Here is a 24530-nt window from a genome sequence, read left to right as displayed (position 1 = left end):
TTTATAGTTTTTTATTTTGATTCTCAAATTTTTTTATTATCATTTTTAAGTCCATGAATTGTGAGACATGAAAAAGAAAGTTGAAAATGATAATGGGCGAGAAAGAATCATGCTAATGATTTTGTTTTCAAAAAAAAAATTGTTGATAGTGATTATTTCAAGATTATAAAATGATTTTAGATTATTTCAAGATTTAAAATGAGAAAAATATATGTGTGTTTGTAGATGGTTTAGAGGTGTTATCATTTAGATTTAAAATGATTTTAGATTATTATCATTTAGAGGTGTTATCCGGTCAAAATGAGCTTTCAAGGTTAGAAACCTAGTGGTAGAAAAAAACAAATTATTAAGAGATGCAAGGAGAGAATCGGGAAAGAAAAATGGAAGGAGAGGCTTGGAATGAATTATTAATATTACAGGGGGGGAGAATCTAAATACCAACCATAATGGGCTCGCTTGTTCTTATTTATTATTGTTAATTTGTCTTAATTTTGTAAGTGTTTTATTTGAATTTAACTTATAAATAAATTGAATTTATATATCTGGATTGAGAGTAATAAAATTTAAATAATTCTGTTTCGTTGTTTTCATATTACTTCTTAGAAGTTTTTTTTAAAAAAATATTAGATGAGTATTTTTAATCTTTTTAAAATTAAAAAAATTAAAAAAACATGTTGTAACAGCACTTTCACGTCGCGCGTTGAATCAAAAAATAATAAACGACTTTCACGTTGCTCTATTTTCCTGGACTTTGAACCCCACCAAAAAAAAAAAGGAAATAGAATTTTGAGCAAAGAACAGGCTGAAGCAAACAGAGACTTCCTTCTGTTTTGGAGTCATTTGAGACTGTTTTGTTTTTCTTCTCGGGAGTGGAGTGAATGCAACACTATGTCTTCTTAGTCTTATAGTATTATTTAGTATTCTATTTTAGTAGTTTAATTTTGTTTTCTAATATTTAGTCGTGGTGGAAGCAGAGCGATTATGTTGGCGGCGGCGGCGGCGGCATCTAAGAAGTGCTCTAGGGCTCATAACAACCTCCTCCTTGGCAATCACAACATCAAGAATAACCCTCTCTTGTCTTTATGCTTCTTCAACCATTCCCATTCCATTCATACTCCTAATCATAATAATAGGCCAAGATGCTTTCCTGGACGGAGCAGCGGCACTGCTATTTTCGCCAATTCCCCCTCCATCAGCAACAGATCATTCACCACTCCATCATGGAATCATCGTCGCTATCTCAATCTCAATGCTTTCCTATCCAATCCTGCTTCCTCCTCCTCTACTCCTCCTTTCCGGCCACCGGTTTGTCCTTTATCTCATTCTCAATTTTCGATATTTTATATTCATAATTCACCTTTTAATTACTGAAACTGAAAGAAATACTCTTTATTTTGTTACAATAACAGAACTCTGTGCTGAATGGCCATGCCTTATTCTCAACAATGTCAGCTCCAAAGGATAAAGATGGTGTTGCAAATAAAGCTCCTCCTTCTTCATCAGCTACTACTGCTACTAATAAATCAGACCAACAAGTTGCTGACACGAAAATCCTACGCACTCTTGCTAGTTACTTGTGGATGGAAGATAACCCCGAATTCCGCTTGAGGGTTGTTCTCGCCCTTGGGTTCCTTGTGGGTGCTAAGGTTTTGAATGTTCAAGTTCCTTTTCTTTTTAAGCTCGCTGTTGATTGGTTGACTACTGCCACTGGCAATGCTGCTGCTCTTGCTTCCTTCACCACTGCCAATTCCACTCTCCTTGCTCTCTTTGCTACCCCTGCTTCTGTTCTCATTGGTTATGGCATTGCCCGCACCGGATCCTCTGCTTTCAATGGTAAATCACTGCCGCTATACACTATTACTTACTGAAAATAAATACTAAAGATTGTGTCTTCTATAGTCTCTTCTCACGTTTACCCTTTTTTTTCCCAGAATTGAGGACTGCTGTGTTTTCTAAAGTAGCTCTGAGAACAATCCGATCTGTTTCTAGGAAGGTTAGTCAATGCTTCTTCCTATTTATGAGTTTCATTTGTGAATGTGTTCGTTTTCCTTCTTATGATCTAATAATGTAATCTGCTTGTTTTTCTTAAATCAAAGTTCAGGTCTTTTCACATTTGCATGAGCTTGACCTCCGCTATCATCTTAGGTATTCATGCTTCATTATAGCATAGAAAGCCCTTTCTTTCTATCATATATAGGCTACATTCAATAAGTCATCCACCACATTCTGTTACGCATCTTACTTCATCTCTGTCTTTCCAGTCGGGAAACTGGTGGATTAAGTAGAACAATTGATCGTGGTAGCCGTGCAATAAACTTCATCCTCTCATCTATGGTGTTCAATGTTGTACCGACTATTTTAGAGGTATGAATATTCTGCTACAAATTTTTTTCTTCTTTTGAGCAACCTGACTTTTTTTATATTTTGGATTTAGTCAAACATATTGGTATCCCTGTTAAGCTGCACACTGATCTCCTATGTGAATTCTTGATAACTTTCCATAATGAAACACTTCAACTCCTTGTTCATAACCAGCTAAAACATCTACCTGTACAATTGCTTCCTTATTTCTGAACATTTTTTGACAGAATTTTTCATCCATCCTTCCAGATCTCTATGGTGGCGGGTATACTGGCATACAAATTTGGCGCCCCTTTTGCATGGATCACTTCACTCTCAGTGGCTGCATATGTTACTTTCACGTTGTCTGTGACACAGGTACTATATCTTCTTCCATTTCCTTACTACCATTGCGCACATTGGCTCTGAAATAGATAGTGCACTTTTTTTTTCCACAATCATCTTTTTGCATGGATTTTGAGGATGAGCTTTGGTGCTATCCTTGGTCATTTTCACTTTACACAATGTGATCGCTTGTTTTAGTTCTATGAGCTGCTCCCCCTCCCCATTTTCTTAAATTTCCAATGTTTTTGTTGATCACATTTTCATCAATTTTTCTTTGTCATGTGCAGTGGAGGACCAAGTTCAGGAAGGCCATGAATAAAGCTGATAATGATGCTAGTACAAAGGCAATTGATTCCCTTATCAATTATGAGGTGAGATTATGATGCGTCTTTTTTGGTTTTTTTCCCTGCTTATGTACTGTTTGACAGTGGTGCATCATTTTATGAAGGATTTTCTGTCTAACTCTTATTTGATGCCTCATTTTACTGTGCTATAACCTCTCTTTTTTTCCCATTGTTATGGTTTCCACTTATCTTGTTTTTCTCCTTTTTCCCCCTGTTTCTGCCAGACGGTCAAATATTTCAACAACGAAGCTTATGAAGCTGACAGATATGATGAGTACTTAAAGAGTGAGTGGTTGGAACATTATAGTTGTTATCTACTTCTTTGATGTTAATTCTGAAACAAACCAGCCACTGCTTGGAATAAATTAACACATTGATGACCATAAAAACTTAAAAGTGGCTGTCATGATGTGGCATTCCTAGAATGACATGTTGATTAACATTGATTTGAACTCCTAAGCACTTGGTCAAAAAGGTTATGATATCATATAAAAAAACCACTCATCCAAAAAGCTTAAGCTGCTAATTGAGTCTAGAAAATGGCTTTATATTACACTCTTTAACGCTTGCTTGAAATTGGGGCTTTGAACTTACAATAGAAACCCTGCAACAGTCATGTGGTGAATAGTTGAACCTTGACTTAGCTCGAGACTAAGTTAGAGTTTCCAAAAACTATAATGGTTTTTCTGGCATTGCAGTTGATTGCATCATCCCATGTTATTATTCTTAACTTATCCTCTTCTTTGTTTAGAAAGTTCCTATTCTTCTATATATTCGTGTATGTGTGTGTGTGTGTTCTCTGAGTAATTTTAGATTTGTGTATTGATTACACTTCAACTTGAACTCTTAATAATTCCATTATCATTAATGTCTGTAAAGGCATCCTGCAACAAGCACTTGTCTTTTCCTTGTTTCTGCTTCTTGCTTTTATGTATTCTTTTTTCTGATTATCTTGGCTGACAAGCCAAGCTAGTGGTGTTGGCACAATCTCATCTAGAATTCAAGGATATGGTACTCTAGGTGCTTGACTCTATCTGTCATGCCGCACTGCTTTGCTGAACTTAAGCAGCCCTTTTAAACAGTCTCTTCCTGTGCTCATATCTGCTTCTTCTTTTTCTTTTTCTTTTTCTTTTTCTCTCTCAATTTCAAAACAATGCTCTCTTTCAGGATATGAAGACACTGCCCTGAAAACATCACGAAGTCTTGCCTTTCTGAATTTTGGCCAAAATGTGATTTTTAGCACAGCTCTGTCAACAGCTATGGTTTTATGTTCACATGGGATCATGAATGGCCAGATGACAGTTGGTGATTTGGTAAAGCTTCTTCATAAAAGAAGAAACTATCATAAAGCTCTATATCTGGTGTTAACTGATGGTTAGACAAATTATGTATGCATGTGAAAACACAGGTAATGGTAAATGGACTTCTCTTCCAGCTCTCCCTTCCACTTAATTTCCTTGGCAGTGTTTACCGTGAGACCATACAGAGTCTTGTTGACATGAAGTCCTTGTTTCAATTACTCGAGGTATATTTTCAAGGAACTCTCTGCAGTTTTCTTGCAGCTCAAGAGTCAATCTAGCTTATTTTATTTCACTCTTTACAATTCCATTTTCTTTTTTAAGTTTGTAAAGTAGCTTTATAGTTTCTGAATGTGCCCCCATAAAGCATGGAAGCACAACAAGAAAAAAAAGAACAATTGTACGGTGATTTGATTGTTGATCCAAATGATTGAAGCTTTTCTTTCTTAAAAAAACCTGCTTTCTTGTGGACTTGGCTTATAAAGTACCTTGTTCTATTGATTTTTTGCAGGAGAAAGCTGATATTAGAGATAAGGATGATGCAAAGCCTCTTATATTAAAGGGAGGTGACATTCAATTTGACAATGTACACTTCAGGTTTGATGATGGTTCCTTCTTTATTGAAATTTGTTTGACAGATAGCTAGTATGAATTCCATATCTTAAGTTTAGTTGTTGCTTCCATGGTCACAATTATTTTGAATTAGCTGTCAATTTTTTGCATTTGGCATGTCTGTTCCCGAAATCATTGCTATCCAAAATTACTGCTACTGCAGTTTCTGATATTGTATTGATTTTACTTTATTATGGGTTTTTTTCCCTGGTTTCTAATTGAGATCATTATATTGCTTTTGTAATTTGTGGTGCTATTCTGCCTGTACCTGGATGACCATTTTTCAAAATGAAAAAAAAAAAAGAAATTGTTGCCTGGGTCGTGTAGATAATTGGCTTTATGTGGCAACCCAGCAATTGAAATCATTCAAGTTTAGTGGTTGCTAATCTTATGTAGATTTTCGCTGCTTGTTTCCAACTTGAAGATCGGATTTTCATTTAGAAAGCAACTGGAAATAATTTACTTTAATGGTGGTAAACTGTGTGTGTATGTTGGAGAACTCTCACTCCAATGCAAGCTTAAATGTCAGACAACTAAAGTTGTGCTCCAAGTTCTAGACTTGTCAGCTTGAAGCTCCATGATGTGGTGAAATTTTTACCAACACAATGCAGAAGGAATCTTGAGTCTGACCTGAAGGAAGTCTAGGTGTGAAGGCTGGAAACTTTTTGCTTTTTTATTTCTATACAAAATCTCTTTTTATGATAGATCAGATTTTCTTTTGGTATGGTCTAGAAATCAGATTACAATTGCTTCAAAAGCTAGTCCTAGCTACAAAAAGAGGGAAAACAAAATCGATATAAAAAATACTTCTGACAATATGACATTTTGGAAACAGGAAGCTATTTTTTTCCCTTTTCTATTAAAAGAGAAAACCATTGTTTCGATGTTCACAGAGTTGGGAAGTTTCAGAATCTCAACTTTCATTTGTTTTCTTTTATCCCAATCGTAACCTAGTTCCTTAAACATAGCCACACTTATCCTATGTATCAGTCATCCTTTATCACCTTCGGGACTTGAAGATCTCCTGAGGGACTTCAATTCATTGCTTGAACAAGTTTTGGAGTTAATTCAGCCCCCCCTACCTGTCCTCAACTCTCTTTATGCGTGGAGGCTAATTGTTGTTTTGCATCCATATGCAGTTAAAAGAAAAGTTGGTTTGGCAGATTAGCTTTTCAGATTATATGTTTGTTGTTTGATTGTGGTTATATTTGGAATTCAATATTTTATTATTATTCATTTGTGAACATCTGATGATTTTGTTGATTATTAATTGCCTGTCCACTGTACTTGTTAAACTTGTGACAGCTACTTGGCAGAAAGAAAAATTCTTGATGGCGTAGCTTTTTCTATACCAGCAGGAAAAAGTGTGGCTATTGTTGGAACAAGTGGTAGTGGTAAGGATCTAATTTGTTTTAGACACTACTATCATCAGCTACTTGTTTTTGCACCCATTTTTGTTAGAATCGTTCTGTGATGTGAAATGTATTTTTTGCTTTCTTCATATACTTAAACTTTCCAAAGTTCATGCATAGTTCTGGTATTCCTTGCTGGATGATATTTACTCATGATGTGATGTTTTGTAGGTTGAAACCAGGGCTGGGATAAATATCATAGTAATTTACAAATATGTCTCCATTTGTGTAATATTAAGCTATTATTGTTATTAATTTGTAATCTGTAACAAGAGCAAGTTCATTTACAGGTGCTGGAATTAAATTGATGATCCTGTATTTGCATTAGCAAATGCTTTTTCACTTAATTACCCGCGCTGCTAATTTATTTCAAATGTATTTGCTTGCAGGTAAGTCAACCATTCTTAGATTACTCTACAGATTTTTCAACACTAATTCTGGAAATGTAAGAACCAATTCCTCCATTGTTATTGTCATGTGGTCCAACAGATCTTAACTTCCAAAAATAATATTTTCCTTGTAAGAAGATCCTATATATTGTTTCACTTCTTCCTCCCAGTCCAGAACATTTTTCTTTGATCCAAAAACAATACTGTTAATTTCAATTAAAACTCTTCCCTATTCTTGTTTTAGCAATTGACACTTGCTTTTTGGCAGATAAGAATTGATGGTCAAGATATAAGGGATGTAACACTGGATAGTTTGCGGAGGTCTATTGGTGTTGTCCCTCAAGACATAGTATGCTATCTTGAGCAATTTAGTTCATGTAGTTTCACTTTATGCATATAATTTAATAGATCTCCCTTGTGAGATCTTGCAAGTTGTAATGTTAATGAGCTGAGCTACTTTTGCTTCATGTACAGGTACTTTTCAATGATACAATATTTCACAACATTCATTATGGTCGTCTTTCAGCAACAAAAGATGAAGTGTGTCTTTTTTCTTTTCACTCTCCAAAGTATGCATTGCTTATGATGCTTATTACTGCTTCGCTTACACTTCTTTATCCTCAGGTCTATGATGCTGCCCGACAAGCAGCAATTCATGACACTATCATGAACTTCCCTGAGAAATATTCTACTATAGTAGGGGAACGAGGGCTCAAGGTGAGAGGTCTATTCCTATCAACTAAAGAAATTTTTTATCAGAAATGGCTGTAGGACACCTAACTTCAAGACCTTGGATGGAATACTGTTTTGGGATCCATATATTATCATTCCCTTCAAAAGAAAACTGAGAAGCATAAAAGACAATGAGTTACTGCTAGATGATCTTTTCACTTTCAATCCACGCTGTATCTTCTTGGCCCCTCATTTTGACTTGAAACTGCATGGGTTAGGCTAAGGTGGTCTGGATTTTGATCTATGCCAGTCTTAAACCATGTGTGGCTCCATTGCCCTCTAGTACTGTCTTAACAAATATGATGAAATTTCCTGGTAGACTAACTCTATCAAATGTGGATAGTTTGGGAATCTACTTGGACACGGTGCTCTGTAAAGAGAGAACTTTTTGTGACCAAATTGCTCTAAAATGAAATGAGACTACTATCTGTGTACTTTTCTTTTCTGTGGAATCTTGAATGTTTAATAATGAGGAATTTTTTCCATCCAGTTAAGTGGTGGTGAGAAGCAGCGTGTGGCATTGGCTCGTGCATTTTTGAAAGTGGCTCCTATTCTGTAAGAACTCCATTCTTCTTCTTGACCAGTAAGCATTCTTCCATGATGGTCAAGTTGGTTACTTCTTTTCTCAGAATCTTAAAGAGTGCTGTTGAACAAATATTCTGTCTATTCCAGATACTTACCCTTTCTATCTTGGTCTTGCATTCTTGTGCATTTAACAATTGCATTTAGTGCCCAACAAAATGGAGTGACCATATGATTTTCACTGTAAGCCATAGTTCTGATAGATAGAGTTTTTGCATGATAGTGCCTACTGCTTCTGTAAATTAAGAAAATATTTCTGTAGTGCTTTAAGCTGTTTTGAGGTTTAGGGTAGTAAACTTCTTCTCAGTCAGCATAACAACGCATAATTTTGATGATGAAAAATTGTCTGTTCCATTGTCCATTATCAAAATTCTAGTTTAACTGCTGCTGTAACTCACCAAGCTGATTTGATCTAGATGCAGTTATGGCAATTTTGAGCCTGGCCCAAAGACAAGGGTTGCATATGATTCATTATCTTGAACTAAATCAACAGAATCAAAACTTCAGACAAACACATATCATATATCGGGTTCTTATTCTTCCCTTAGTCACATATGCCTAATGAACTTTGTCTCATTTGATTTCCTCAGGCTATGTGATGAAGCTACAAGTGCGCTTGACAGCACCACAGAAGCAGTGATTCTAAATGCATTGAAATCATTATCCAGCAATCGAACTTCAGTTTTCATTGCACATAGGCTTACAACTGCTATGCAGTGTGATGAGGTGAGCATTCTTGGAAACCATGTTTCATTATTCTTTTAGGGTTCTAAACTTTTAGGGTCTTGATTCAGAGTATTTACAGAATTTGATTAGAGTATGCCAGCTGTCTTACTCGCTTAGATTTCATGCTTCCACTGTTGCCCGTCTTTACTTATAAGATTAGGTTCTTTTCACTTTCATCAGCAGGTGTTACATCCTTTTTTTTTCCTTTTAGCAAAATAATAGGCATGCCTTTTACTCCCTTTGATCCATGGGACACAGAAATGCACTTGCATTGTTAAAAAAGTTCTCTGTTGGTTTTGTATGAAATTTTGTACGATCTTATAGTTCATATTATCTTAAACTTTTGCGTTGAATGTTTTATCTTGGATTGGAGCATGTGTTAACTTGCATTGCTGTTGTTGATGTAAACCTCCATGCAACACCTATTTGTTGATTGCGAAAGAAGTCCCTATGTTGGCCTGCTAGTGAAGTGAGATGCTAAAGAAGATGTTAGGAAGTTTGAAACAGCCTTATAAACTGTGGGCTTCTTCATGTTAGCTTTTTGATCCAATTTAACCTTAGTTGAACTCTCTTAAGCGTTTAATGCTTCTTGTGAATGTCATTATTCTTTGTGCATTATTCTCTTACCAGCTCACTATATATTTATACATAGTTTCCCATCCTTCTGAAATGTGGTTTCAGATAATAGTTTTGGAGAATGGTAAAGTGGTTGAACAGGGACCCCATGAAGTTCTCCTGACCAAGGCAGGTAGATACGCACAGCTCTGGACACAGCAAAACAGTAATGTAGATGCCCTTGATTCAGCCATTAAATTGGAGGCATAGACGTTGCAATCTTCCCTTGAACACACAAAGCTTAGTGTTGTTTCGGCTGCCAATAAATTGCCCCCCGACGAGTTGTAACGATGTTGTACCAGTTGATGGTTGTTGTCTGTGGGTTTCACCATCACAATGAAAAGGCAAGGGGGTGATATCCGTAACATCTTAGAAGAAAGAAAGCAATACTGAGCAACGGATTTTCAATTGAAAATATGGCGAGACGCACATAGACCTGCATGAATCGTTCGATCATATACATAAAGTTGTAACATCTGGAATCACCGTACAGTTGTCAAATTGATTGATTCACGTTACACTAACCCCATGACTGACAAGTTGCCCGACAGGAGTGGTATTGTTAAAGTCTGTCGATGTAGCGGTCTATGTAATGTTTGAAAGATCATTTTAGGTAGAAGGTTGCTTAAGAGGAAGAAGCAATAGACATTTAGCCAGTTTTGGAAGCTATCCTACTAGTGGTCTCTCTTTCTTTTCTCTTTTCTTTTTGTTTTTTGGACTTGAATCTGGTTTTGGTTATCCAGTTGGAATCCGTACTTGACGAAGGATGGATGTGGGCTTGAGATCCTCGTTATTAAGCAAAATCAAGTGTAATGGTAAATTTAAACAGGTAGATTTTTTTTTATCAGACTGGGCTCATCTTATAGTAAGGCCCGGTATAGATGTTTGGGCAAATGGATGAGGCCCGTTAATTAATTAAATTATGAAAGGACAGGTGAGGCCACGGGCTCTTTGCTGCATATGACAAACCGAGTCGTTCTGTATCCTGAAAGACTCGGATTTATGAGCAACTCCTCGACCCCAGTAAAGGCCTTCCTACCTTGACATGAGGCTGCTCCTCTTTCTCTTCAACAATTTTCTTTTCTTTGATGTTCCATTTCACAAGACCACCTTAATGAGTAGCCGGCCTAGGCTCTTATCAACCAAAACTGTCCAAGTCCAATCCAACCCTCCCCACGTGGCTACGGTTACGCTTCTTGATCGTTCTGTCCTTGAAGATTCTGATGAATTAGATGATTGGGACATGCAACATCTTATTGATCATTATCAGGAAGATGAAGTGGTCGACTTGGATGCCATATCCAAATTGTCCAACACGTATACGTACAACAACGTTATGAACAAAGTCTGCTTTGTTCATAGCTAGGATTTGCTGCACCCATTTTTTCTGCTTTTGTTGGGATTGCTGGACGTTGCTGCCAAGCTCATGATCGCTGATGGCAGTCTCACAGCATTAGCCAGCATTCCCTCCTGCGATGTTCAGCTTCTTGGTTCCAAGAAAATGATACTTGCAGGATATTCTTGGCGTCCAACAGGTAGTGTGGGTTATAATATTGAGCAAGGAGATGTAGTTCAGGCCACACCACCATCTCTGTGAGCTCATGCTTGTAGATTCTTGGCTTCAAAATTGAGAGGTCTTCGAGAGGAGGCTTGTAAGAAAATAGAAAAGTGGCAAAAGCCTCGTCCTGCATGCCAGGCTACCTAAACCACTTCCAGTCCCTGCTGATGCTTCTCAGAATAAGAAAAGGAGAGGTGGTCAGCGGCTGAGGAAGACTAAGGAAAGATATGCCTTGACTGACATGAGGAATTAAGCTAGCTAATAGGATGCAATTTGGTGTGCCTGAAGAGAGTTCATTGGGTGATAGCTTTGGAGCAGGTCATGGAATGCTGGGTCAGGCTGGGAGTGGCAAGCCGAGGGTAGCAGTGGAGAAACTCGAGATCAAGCATTGTGTGAGAAGGAGTGGTTCTACCAGCTCAGGCATTACTTCATGTCTGGCATTTAGTTCTGTGCTGGAGATGGAACTCCCAAATCCACTAACTCATGAAGAGAAACTTGGCTATGGAACTGAAGGTGCTTATTATTATTTTACTTTTTTGCCAAAAATGGTATTCAAATTCCAAAATAGGGTAAAGGAACAAACTTATAATCAGGTGAAGCAAACCTGAGATATTACACCATATCCACAACCTCATATCAAGAGATTGTAATAATCCAACAAAAAAAAAATAAAGTCACCTTTTTTATTAAAAAAAAATACTCATGTTAATTTTTTAAATTTATGATTCAGGTCATTAAACCCAAAACACCCAACTTAGAAAAATAATGAAATGCAATTCTAAATTAATCAAATATTGAATGATGAAATTAAAAAAAAAAATTAATTATATAAAAGGATTAAAAAAATAACAATTACAATAATGAGGATCAGAATTAAAATACAAAATAAATTTTATATTTGATTGAAGGATGAAATTGAAAAAAAAATCAATTTAGTAAAAGGATAAAAAAAAATCAAAAGAATGAAAGTTAAAATTGACATAAAAAAAACAATGTTTTTATTGAAAGGTGAAATTGAAAAGAACAGTAACTTTTACAAAAAGTCCATGAAAAAATTAGAAATCAAAACAATGAGGACTGAATTGAAAAACATAATACCATCAATTTGAAATGAATGATGAAATTGAAAATCAATAATTAAAACTTTTACAAAAAAAAGCCAAGGCAAAACCTTAGAAATTCAAAGAATGAGGACCAGATTGGAAAATATAATATTTGGTAAATTAGGATCAAATGATGAAATTAAAAACAAATAAAACTTTTACAAAAAGACTAAGACAAAAAATGAGAACTTCAAAGAATAAGGATTAAAGTTGAAATACTAACAACTAAGAAAGTCAAACTGTAAATTTTTAGGGGATGAGAGAGAAAAGAAGAAAAAAATAAGAAAAAGACTAATCAGCGATAAACTGGACCATCACTAGAGATATGCGCTACAACAACAGGAAGAAGACATAACATCACTTTCAACGACATAGCAGAGATCATTTTTTAACGTTAAGACGCACCTCACGCACTCTCAGGTATGCCACATGCGTACATCATTTTTTGTTTTTTTTATTTAGTTAAATATCAAAGTGCCTCTGAGCTGACTTTCTAATTATAAAAAAAAATCATTGTGAAAAACAAAAAAAACCTTTGACCTTAGGCTTAAATTTTTTTATTTTAAGGGTTTTTTTTTTGTTATTTGATTGTGTATTTTAATTTTTTATTAGTTTTTATATTTGGTCAAATATCATACTGTCTCTCAGCTTAAATTATAATAACTAAAAAAACCATTGTGAAAATACAAAAATACCCCTTGAAGCCAAATAATTTTTTTTTTACTTTTAATGGTATTCTGGTTATTTCACTGTGGAATCAAAGATTGAAAAATATTTATTTGTACTTGGACAATTTGAAAATGACAAATGGTCTATATGAAAAGATTTCAATGCTTTTAGAAGCCAGTATCACAATAGGAAATTTTTTTTATCAAAATAGGATCATCACACCAAGAATCCTAAGTAGTAATTTTATTTCTATAAATGATAATTTCTACCTCGATATGAAGTTTACTAGTCTTTAAATAGCTCTAAAACTAACCTTAACAAGGAAGAAAAATCATAATCTCTAAAAAAGGAAAACTAACAAAAAATCTAAAAATAACATAAAATCTAAAAATATCAAGGAAAAATAACAAAACTGACTTAAATATAGTCTTCAATGCCTAATTTGAGAATCTTCTAGAGCTTGGTTGGTTAAAATAATTAGATTTTTTATAGAACTAGATCTTGGGAATCTCCTGAAAAATGAAGCTCGATTCAATGATCGAATCAAAAGTTATGACCTTTTAATGTTGTTTTGTTGGTATGATGTGATCGGGTCTCCTTTTAAGCTTAAGCTTAAGTTTAGTTTTGTTTCACCAGTCCATAAGTGCACCTACTAGGCTATTTGCATAATTTGTTGATAATAGATCCCCATCTAACTAAGTTAGTTTCACACCTGACTATTTAGAACATTTTCTTTTTACAAGCCCGGTTACATCACCTCACCAATACTCGAGCTAGGCCTAAGCACTTAGAAGATGCTTCCCCTCTTTTTGAGCCAGTCTAAATACGTGGGTTTTTTTTTTAGATTTTCATCCCATGACCCAAACAAAAAAGGGCCTTTGGATCAACAATCTTAGACCAAATCTCAAACTTTAGCTATCACACAAAATAATAAAGGAATACACATTTCAATAAATTAGTATAAATATTTCTTAAAAGTCATGGTTAGACACTACAGCCAAAGGTTGTTAAAATCACGATTTTGACACGGTACAAAAAATGCAAAACAAATTCGGATCGTAAAATTGTAAAATCGTAAGGAATTTTAAAATACATTAACAAAAAATTCATGCTTCAAATAAAGATTCATACATATACTATACAATTAATTTTTTCTAAAATCATTCCATTATTCCATTAATAAAATCAATTCCATCATTCCATCATTACTAGATTTGCATTGAAGTGAAGAAGGTGTGAATATCATAATCATCACACATTTTCAATCTAGCTATAACAGAAATATATTACGTGTGGCTTTGAAAAAGGAAAAAGAAACGAACTCAATTCAAAAATGTATAAATGCATGAAGCAGAAAATTTTTTTGACTAACAATTATATCTATGAATTCCAACAATTGCAGTGAAGAAGGTGTGAATATCATAATCATCACACATTTTCAATCTAGCTACAACAAAAACATATTACATGTGGCTTTGAAAAAGGAAAAAGACACGAATTCAATTCAAAAATGTATAAACGCCTGAAGCAGAAAAATTCTTTGATTAACAATTATATCTATGAATTCTAACAAGGTTCATACAACATCTACTCTCCATTATGCTAAACTTCTCAAGAAAAGAAACTTATGACTATATATGAAGGGTTAGCACTACAACTCAAAGAATCTTGCAGATAAAAGAAGATGGAAAGCCTAAAGAATGAACAAGTAGTACAAATAAAGAAGTATATTAGTACTTGATATCAGGATTTTGGACCAATAATCTGTCATGATCTACATAAGTTTGCAGTAACAGTTTCTTATAGGGAGAAAAATCTGATAGCCTTTGTCACAAAGACATTTGCAATGTATCATCAAGCATTCCCCAGTTCTCTTATCGTCACAGATTCTTCACAACCTGTCACTGCATTACTTTCCATCAAACCAACAATCCACGTATCAAAATTTTGAATACATCCTAGGAAACAAAATTCATCCCAGAGTTAAGGTCAATACAATAGTTAGGCAAACTGGAACACGTTACAATCTAACTTTGATTTTGATCCAAATTTTCATGGAAGTGAACAAAGTGGAAAATTAAAGATAAATGGTTGTACCTTGATTGCATTAGTGCTCTCTAGTTCAGTGATTTTACAATCTTCTTCATGATTTTCATGCAGTGGCTCTTCATCTGCAGGCATTATAATTTCATCCCAGTATCCCACCACTGATTGATCTCCGTCATGTTGTTCCTCATTTTCTTCAGCCACTATTATTAAACACCAATTCCAAAATTTTCATTATAATTAGACCCAATTATCTTAGAGAATAATTAAAATTAACCCAAGAATCCAAAAAGGTTAAAAAAAAAACTCACATATCTACTTCTCTATAAGTATTTCATAAACCCATTTTAATACTTCAATGTGAGCTTACAACCATCAAGCCTTTTACTGTTGAAGCAGTAAATAGAGGGACAATGATTTGTTCTTCTCCACGTAAGGATTTCAGGTGGACGATGCAGGGAGTAAAAACGAGACAGAAAAAACCAGAAGCGAGATAGAAAAAACAAAGCTTGAGAATAAATTCGTACCTTATTCTTGATAGGAAGCAAAACCAGAGGCGCTGAGAGAATGGAGAGTGAAAAGTGGAGATTGGAGATAATTAAATTTAGAATTTCAGATCTTAAATATTCAACAGACAATTAGTAAAAGTGGAGAGTAGAGAGTGGGAACAGGAGAAGGGGAAAGGGGGAACTGGGGAAAGGGGAAAGGGAAAAGATGGAGGCGCTGCAGCTCTTTTATATTTCACGTGAAATCGTGAAATCGTGAAATCGGTTCGTGTTTAATGTTTTTTCCGAGTTGAACCGATTTTATGTGAGTTTGATCGGGTTTAACTGATTTTACTAGTTTTCAAGTTTTAAACCCGATTTTGCATTTTTTATATGGTTTGACTCGTAAAATCGTATAATTTTATGAGTCAAAACGCGATTTTGATAACCTTGCTACAGCCTCATATATTTACATTAGGTTGTCTAACATATCGCTTTGTGCGCGCGCACACATTTTTTTTTCTATGCAGAGCAACGTCACTTTTCTCTGTAATTATTTCATATTTCTTCAGCAATATCACATCAAGCACAACAACCACTTGTAATGTCAACCCCTCCATTAATGGTGCAACTCCCCTCTACACTTTAAGGTAAGCAAGATATATAAATAATAAGAAAAAAGAGCCAATTTCAAGCAACTTTCAAGCTAATCCATGTTATTAAATCCAAACTAGGAAATAAAAGCCAAGCTAGGCGATTTAAGAATCGTTTGTCTTTGCAGTAACTGCTGCGTTTTTGCTTAACCTTAATAGTATAGTGTTTGGTTATAAAATAAAGTTTGATTTGGTTTAAGGTACCCGCTAATAAATGAGGTTTAACCTCAGTTTTTGATAAAGTAATTTTTTCATGCTTCTCATCCAGCATTTTGTATTTTTACCTGCTATGTTTTTGTTCACAGGGGAGAACATATCCACTGTTCATGGCTGGAGCAGGTCCGACCCAAACTTAAATGTATTGGACCGGGTCCGACTCAGTAAAAAAATCCAATTATTTTTTATTTTTAATTGTGTTTTATTCGAAAAACTAGTGTTTAACATTATTCAATGGCACTACATAAATTAGAATGAGATCGTATGATGACGTAATATTTGCAGAATTTGATCGCAATCTCAATTTTGTTCCTAATGATATTTTACTTGATGTTGTTGCACGCTTAGAAAACCATAGAAAATATAGTCCTTGTTAGATGAATTTTGTACATGATGGAATTGTAAATAGCTTAATGGAACAATAAAAAATATTTTATATAAAGTATTATTTATTTTATAATGTAATAATAGTAGTTAAATATACAATATTTAAATTAAAAACCATCAATATTAATATATATCTTTTTTTTTATTTTATAACTTCAATTTAAAAAGCATTATTAACCAAACACATTAAATTATTTTTTATTCAACCTTAATTTTAATCATAGTTTTAAATTTTTAACCAAATATTTATAAATATCAAACTAATTTTAATTTAAAATAATTTTTATAAAATAATTTTTTTCATAAAAATTATCACAATAGTAAACTTATATCTCTAATATAAGTAATGGCATTTACAACACATGGCGCTTGCTTCTCTTTCTAACATTTTTTTTATTGCTTATTTTTCTTTATTTAAATTATTTTCTCCTCCTATATATACAAATTTAAGCATTAAAGAGTCTTGTTCTGACAGGAGACTGGCTTGTCAAAAACAATCAAGCCTGGTAGACACAGTTAAGGAAAGTCCAGTCCAATCCAATCCAACCCTAAAGTTTCCACGAATTCATCACTTGCATTTATCTGTTCGCGGGAAGATGAAAACCCAAAAGATGATGATGATGATGCTTTGATCTAAACTGGAATTTATCTTTGACATCCTACAAGGGTGATTATCTTGATAGCATTCATTTGTGTGCTTTAAGCAAAGAAAAGAGCCGACTCCACTGCTTGAATCACATGGATGATCATACGAATAGGGTCCGGTTTTTGTTATCTCAACATTTCTTCTGACACGCGGGAGACAGATCAGAGATATTTGCACAACCAATTGACCCTGATGAGGTTGGTAGTTGGTTCTTGTTCACTGTGCACGTAGACCTGAAACAACTCGCTCTCTTCCTATCCACGATGACGTTAATAGTGTTTGTTTCTTTTAGAGGTTATTGGCTATTACAATATCATTAAAGAGTCAAAGATTTTGGAACCACAAGGGCCAAACTTCAGTAAGGAATGTATACAAGTCTGGAGCAATTTCAGGTAATGCTCCAAAATCAAAAAGGCCATCATCCTCTTTTCCTTCATGGTGCTTCCCTGCAATGTAATTACTTTGTAGTGCAGGTTCCCCAGCTTCTGCTTTTATCCTCTACTAAAGGAATATCCAAGTTTTCAACCTGACTGTTTTATTCTCTGATTTTTCTTTTTGTGCTCTTGACTTTACCTATCTACTGATGGTTTGGTTCGATGGTCAAACAACAAGAGCACTAGCTATCATTTCATGGTTTCCCCCTAAATCTCATGCGCTAAAATGGAATGTTGATGGTTCTTCTATTGGGAAACCTAGACTTGCTGGTATTGGAGGGGTTCTTCACAATCATAAAGGTTTGGTTCTGGGTTTTTCTCTGCTCCTGTTGGGATTAAAGATTCAAATGAAGCTTAGTTGCTAGGTATGATATTAAAGCTCTTGAACTATCTTCTTCGTGAGATGATTTTATTGGAGGAAAGCTCATCTTTGAATCTGATTCTGCTGTTGTGGTTAACTGGGTAAATAAGCCACTTAATAGGCCATGGAGATTTCATGCTCTTTTCATCATTGTATCTAGATTTTCTTCACATTTGGACTCGGTGTCTTTCTCTCATGTTCCGCGCAATGCTCACCATGTGGGTGATGGTTTTGCAAAACAAGGTATGACTAGAAGATGTGATTTTATGGCCTGGCTTTGATCTTTCTTGTTATGCAGTCTTTCTTGGTTCATATTATCTTGTCTCATAGATTGTGTAGATGTTTTTTTTGTTTCTTTTTTCGCCTCTCTAGAATCCCACCAACATTGTTTTATATATATAGTTTTCCAACTATTGAAAGTAAACAAGCCTGCAGGTCAGGTTGTGAAAAACAGATTCTTATCTGCATTTGTTCAGTCAATATCATAAGAAGATCTCGATTTCTTTGAATTATTCTGCAGCATGATGTGTTCCTCATATCCAGCAAGGCAATTAAATTTAATTCATCGACAACTTTGTATTATACAGAGGTAGAGTTGAAAGTTTTTATTTTGCAAAATGGTAGCATGATAGTAAAAGAAGATATTAGGCATCTCAATTAATGCAACACTGTGGTTTCCAGGCTCGTGCTCTAAGTGAACTGGCTCTGCAGGTCTTCAAAATTCTCTGAGAACTGAACCAGAGAAATTTGAGCTGGAACACTCCGAGATGAGAAGATGTCCTGCTAAAAAGGCTAGGGCGAAGCTGGAAGTATACTGAATAAGCTTTGCTAAATTTGTTGGGGCCGGAGGTGGTGCTTCACTAAACAACCCCTTTCTAAAGAGAGCTACCCAAACACACCTTTCTTCAAAACATCTAAACCCTCTGGTAAGAGATGAAATGATCTACAACTACTCCTTCTTTATTGACTTGACGTGCTTGAACAACCATTTGGATGTTGTCAATATTATAAAAGCACCTTTTGAAGATAATTTAAGTAACCTATTCTGGTAAGGATCGTCGGATGTGGATTCATGCACTGGAAAATGATTCCATAAATTCATGTTCATTAACTTACTGTGGAGACCAGAATTTCATGAATTTCTGCCTTGAAAATTTGAATAAACTTGCAAACCCTTCTCATTGTTTTCTTTAGCACTGCTACACATGCATTTATCTCTAACCCCATCTGCTTATATAGAGTGAAAGGAAGCTGACACTATATATCTTCTACTTGCATTGAACGGGCTAAAGAGAAAGTAGAAATTTAGACTCCTTTGAAACTGTTAGGCTTGTGACATACATGCCTCGAACGAACTTCCTCTGTCAATGGCAATGGGTCGATCGTTTATGCAGACCATAATGCCCCAAAACTACTTACCCCTGTAAGTTCATCGTGTAATGTTGAGAAAGCAACACAGTACATATGTCGACACAAATGCACCCAATTATGTGCGCACGAAGGAACAGGACATGCAAAATATGTAAAACCACAGCTATCAAGCATGATTTGATACAGCACGCACACAAGAATTGACCTGATCTACCTGTAAAACAATGCAGACATTATTTGCTTCCATTCCTGACCTTTTGAAGTTCTTCTGGATAAGGCAGGAAAATGTAGAAAAAGGGAACATAAATTGTTTGAAAGATCACAAAAATGAAATGCAAGTGTTTGTTTGTGGGTTCAGAACCATGCGTCCTTGTCGCTGTTAACAAATAAGAGCAAAAATCCTAATTTTATGAACATCTTGGCTTGGGGAAATAGAATCCTCAGTTCATCCATTTCTTCTAAAACTTAAATGTGAAGTTCTTCAAGTCCAGTTAATCTCGAGTGTCCCAAGCCAATGCTGATTATATATTCTTTGAAATTCCATCATTTTCGTTGCATAACCTTCCTTAGGCTGATTGATGTGATTCGATGCTGCAGGTTCCGATACATCGAAAGTCTAATGCAATTTGTTAAAGATTTGGGATCAACAGCTTCAATTGAAACTCCAAATTTCCTGTACCGGATGCCAACCTCTTTTAGCTAGAATACAGATTCTTTAGACCCTATATCAACCGCAATTGACAGTCCTCTCGTCTGACCGGGTTAATGATGGTTGTATGCCTCACAATAGTTTCAATTCTATCTCACCTGTTTCTTATAAAGTAAAGACGGTCTGTCCCAATGGAGGTGTGAATGGTTGTAATACTGGAGGAATGGTTCCTACTCGTAATTCTCTGCAAGGGGTTAGAGCTCACCCCAACAATGATGGAAGCATGAATTTGCTTTGATGGGAGAAAAAGCTGTCAACACAAGCAAAAATGTGGATGCTTGTGGCTCTTCAGAAGCAAAAATGAGGGGCACCAATGGCAATATGGATCTTCTTATCGCAACTCTCGGGCAAATTAGTGCTTTCCAAAATCGGGCACCAATGGCAATATGGATCTTCTTATCGCAACTCTCGGGCAAATTAGTGCTTTCCAAAATCGAAATTCACAAACACCATCAGGTTATTTCCCTCTTACTGGAATGTATGCTGCCCATCAAGAAGAGTCCAGAGGTCAGTTCTTTTACTCAATAATTAAACTTGGTGGATAGGCAGGAGCTTGACCCTGATCTGGCTCTTCAATTGTGAGGTCAATATTTGTAGGGGTTCCGGTGCGTGCGGGTTAAGAGAGAGGATGACTGCATGTTGGGTGTATCCCAACAGATGTATGACACATGTTTTTGTCTTAATTTCAAACTTATTCCTCGTATGCAATATCCGGCATGAAACTAGAAAATTTAGTTGTTTTTTCTTCAGCCTTGGGATTTTAATTTGGTGCAATTCAGGGAGTAGTTTAGCCTTGCTTGCTCTCTCTCTCCCTCTCATTTCTTTTCACTCAGCTCGATCGTCTTGATGGTTGGTCTCTCCTGTTTGGTTTTCATTTTGGTCAGCTCAAGCTGGTGCTTAATTATCATCTAGGCTAGCACTTCCAGCTATGCATCAAGCCTATGAGATGGAATGTTGGAGGAGCACTGATGAAACCTGCAGGAGCACTACTAGAAGTGCAGTAGAGAGGGAAAGTGCAGTGGAGACAAAATGGACATTATTAATCGGCCTCCTCAAGCCTATCAACCTCATCGATCGTGTAGGAACTAGAAAATAGCAATGGTTTCCCCCTTCCTTCCTTCCAACTTAAAAACAACAACAATAATAGTGATTCACTTTTCTAAATTAATAGTACAGATCCATTCTTACCCTAATTCCTATTCCTTTAACGAAATTACATGCAACTAGTAAGACAAACAGTAGTGTCCATGGAATATATATATTAATTAGCCTCGTCTTTCTTTTTTTTTATTTAACTAATGTATATTATCCCCTCTCTTTTTCAATCAAAATATATTATCAGTTTCCTAGCTTGTACATGAATAATTAACATAACAAAAAACTGAATTGTGTTCACATGAACAATTTATCACCTGCCAGTTTTTCTAAAAAAAAATTCAAACTTTTTTTTTTCAACTGCATCATTGTACGTTCTAATTATATGAAATTAAATTCTAAATGAAAATAAGGATAAAATACATGGCTCACCTCAAATTAATGACAATTTATATTTTAGTTTAAAAATTTATTTTGATTATTTTTTAGTACTTAAGTTAAAAGAATAAGAAAGAAAGTTGTCGGAAATCATGAAAGAGAGAAAATAGTTGATTGTCAAGATATCAACAACAAAAAATGATCAAGTTTGGTGTCGACAGGATCTTTCCAACGAGAAAAGTTTGATATAATAATGGCTTTTTTAAAGCCCTAATATGTTGGGCTACTCAGACACGTACACCTGGTTTAAATTGTTTTTTTGTTTTTAAAAAACACCTTTAGCGTTGGGTTTTTGATGAATTATTTTAATTTACTTAATTTTATTTTTTAATATTTAGTTGATTTTAAATTGATTTTTATTTTTTTCTATCATGCAGTTAAAATAAAAAAAATATTTGAACCCATTGGAATTAACAACCAAGGTCATTGATTTGATAAGTTAAGAAGGGTTGATCGGAATCGATCAAATATATCATTGTCTCAATGTTAAGAAATTAATGTGAGCTTCGAATTTTAAAAAAAAAATCAAACTCAGTTTTAATGATCGTCTAGGTTGCCTTTAAACATGCATGTTTAATCTTTATTTTTTACGTTATTTTTTCTTTTTTGATTCTTTTAACTCAAGACCCGTCAAGTCAACTAGATCACATTAAAATAATTCTTATGTAATTTTATTAGAAAACCGAACTTCACAAAAACTCAAGTTGAAAATTTTAAATATGACTTATTAAACCAAATTTAATAACAATATTAAAGAATTCTTTCTACCTCAGCTATTGTTTTTGCGTTCAAAAGAGATTTAGTAACCGTAACATAGTACGAGTATGTCTCGGAGGCATGCCTCGCTAATTCTATGTGAAAAATATGACCCCCTGGGTAGAATCTTGGCACATCACATGTTATATACAACACCCCCCACTGAAGATCAATTCGACCTAGTTTGTTTTTGGCTTCTGGTAGTGTGAACGAAACAGGATAGATGCTGGAAGGATCCCATTTTCGAATCTTTACTTGAATATAAAGACAGAAGGAGTACATTACACAGAAACATAAATCTATATCAACCTCCTACGTGCATTTTTCACTTGCCTTTTCTAGAGGGGGATGGTCCATCCATCCAGATGTTTTTGAGGGAATTTCTTTGTTCTAAATAAATATTTTTGCGACATTTTCAATGTGATAGCTAGCTACACCTTGCAATTTCGCTTCGTTAATTAATTAATTAATGGATTTTGTTGAAAAGGTTTCGGTCCAAAAAAATCATGCATTTTATTCAATCCTATTTTATTTTATTATTAATAAAAAAACAAAAAGAAAATATGTTGTGCGTCGCACCGACCTTTTTCTATAATTATTTTGATTTTATTATTTTACAAAACATGTCGAAACATAAATTGCATGAATTTTTAAAAAATATAAGTTGTTCTTCTATAAGGTGTGCAGTCAATAAAACGAAAATATATTTAAAATAGAGACATTTCTAAATCTTAAAATTTTCAGATGAAAAATATTAATTCCGCTAATCTTAAAACGGGAACCATAACTTACCAAAACAAAGAATGAGGAGGTAATTATCTCTTTGTTTATATAGAATTCTCCATGCATGAGGCTGGCTCGCATTGAGTTATTGCTCCTCTTGTTGCAACAGCATGTCAACAAATGCCACTAAGAAAATGGCATTTCATAAACAAATTTAGTGGAATTTCGTTGATATACAAATCAATCATTTAAAAATGTAATTAATCAAATGCAATCGATAAGCTGTCCATAGTAATTAGCGATAGTTACTAATTTTTGATGACAGATTTACAAATAATGGCACTTGGTCGGAAAGTTACAACTCTTAATTATTTTCTTCTTCTTTCTTTCTTCCTTCCTTTTCTGCAGTGACATGAAAAACAAACCGAGGATGAGCTAAGATTTGGCAGTGCCAACAGACAAAAAAACACACCTTAGCATGCAATTTAAATTTCGTATCCAGAAGTTCCTTGATTTCTCCTACAAGCATTTTGTCCATACCAAAAACTACCACCACATTTGCCCTTATATAAACGGCACGTAAAACAACGGATAGAGGTAAATACTAAGGTTCGAAAATTATGGGCGGCTCCGTTTCATGCCCCTGTGCCTCAGGGAAATCAGGGAGGCATGTCCTTGTTATCAAACAAAATGGTCAGGTGATGAAAATCAAGGCAGGCGCACACGTTAAAGAGATCCTAGCATCTAACCCACGTAGTATGATACTAAGATGCAGGTCAGACCAATCGCTACTGGTACTGCCGGATTCTATTGAGCTTCGCAGTAATGGGTTATACTTCCTGGTTGAAGAAGGCCAGCAAGCTATAGACAAGGACACCTTCGACGGTCTAATGAGGTTGGCACGTTCAAGAGGGGCTCCAGGTCCCAAATCTACCCATCACAAGAAGATGCCGTCAGATTGTTCACCCGGCACAAACGATAATGAAGATATTGGGCCGCGGCTGAACTGTGGTCAGATTGCTGTGCTGAACGCTTGTGACGTTGAGTACCAGAAATCCTCATCGTGGAGACCAGCCCTACGTCCCATACCCGAGCTTCGCTCTCTAGAAGAAGATCCACAAGGTCAACAATAACTAGGCATCAAGTTTTTCTTTCCCCACTTTATTTGATCAAGAAGTTTCTGTTTTACTTATATTTTTTATAATAGAGAGAGTCTCTAATCTCAATCTAGTAAAAAAGATGGGGTGGTGTATTCGATTTCGATAGCAAGGAAAACGAGTAGCCAGTTAATGCGAAAGGATTAGACCAAGATTAGAAAAACACACATTGAACCTCATTTACCGAAGAGAAGATGAGTTGAAGAGAGAGAGTTTGTCTTCATTCATATGTGTGTACGTGTTACATGTCTATATAAGATTACATGTATGTCTCCATATAAAATTCTAGCTACATGTGTCCTGATATCTCTCCTTGGTTATAGCTACA

The 24530-nt window shown here is 35.1% G+C and overlaps 1 protein-coding gene and 1 long non-coding RNA gene across 11 annotated transcripts; both read left to right on the top strand.

Moving 5' to 3' along the window:
* The first annotated feature begins 733 nt into the window (after positions 1–733).
* Positions 734–10198, top strand: LOC133669907 (ABC transporter B family member 25, mitochondrial). 3 transcript variants are annotated; one of them, XM_062090234.1, is made up of 19 exons: positions 736–1305; positions 1410–1833; positions 1932–1993; positions 2102–2145; positions 2262–2364; positions 2611–2718; positions 2973–3056; positions 3254–3314; positions 4197–4342; positions 4438–4554; positions 4839–4924; positions 6245–6333; positions 6741–6796; positions 7009–7089; positions 7215–7280; positions 7365–7457; positions 7963–8027; positions 8645–8780; positions 9462–10198. In XM_062090234.1, the coding sequence occupies exons 1-19, from the start codon at positions 982–984 to the stop codon at positions 9603–9605; spliced, it is 2289 nt and encodes a 762-aa protein (XP_061946218.1). In that variant the 5' UTR covers positions 736–981; the 3' UTR covers positions 9606–10198. The 3 variants fall into 3 exon arrangements, with proteins under 3 accessions (XP_061946219.1, XP_061946218.1, XP_061946220.1); XM_062090236.1 differs by having other exon boundaries at positions 1250–1348; positions 1530–1833; XM_062090235.1 differs by lacking the exon at positions 9462–10198 and having other exon boundaries at positions 734–1305; positions 7963–8055.
* Positions 10199–16978: 6780 nt separating this feature from the next.
* Positions 16979–20782, top strand: LOC133669657 (uncharacterized). Of its 8 annotated transcripts, XR_009833942.1 has the most exons (4): positions 16979–18196; positions 18474–18542; positions 18635–18879; positions 19922–20782. It is a non-coding gene; the product is annotated as an uncharacterized LOC133669657 (long non-coding RNA). The 8 variants fall into 8 exon arrangements; XR_009833937.1 differs by having other exon boundaries at positions 16979–17355; positions 17451–18879; XR_009833941.1 differs by having other exon boundaries at positions 16979–17550; positions 17771–18879.
* The last annotated feature ends 3748 nt before the right edge of the window (positions 20783–24530 follow it).

This window comes from Populus nigra, chromosome 12, assembly GCF_951802175.1.
Source record: "Populus nigra chromosome 12, ddPopNigr1.1, whole genome shotgun sequence".
NCBI lineage: Eukaryota > Viridiplantae > Streptophyta > Magnoliopsida > Malpighiales > Salicaceae > Populus > Populus nigra.
The sequence above is the reverse complement of the archived record's forward strand: the minus strand, read 5'-3'. Positions and strand labels throughout refer to the sequence as shown.

Bases quoted from the DNA above. Each gene is read 5' to 3' on its own strand.
- LOC133669907 (XM_062090234.1), top strand. From the start codon at position 982: ATGTTGGCGGCGGCGGCGGCGGCATCTAAGAAGTGCTCTAGGGCTCAT. The intron at 4,925-6,244 runs GTTTGATGATGG...AACTTGTGACAG, and splicing joins TTTGACAATGTACACTTCAG to CTACTTGGCAGAAAGAAAAA. The intron at 7,090-7,214 runs GTATGCTATCTT...CTTCATGTACAG, and splicing joins GTGTTGTCCCTCAAGACATA to GTACTTTTCAATGATACAAT.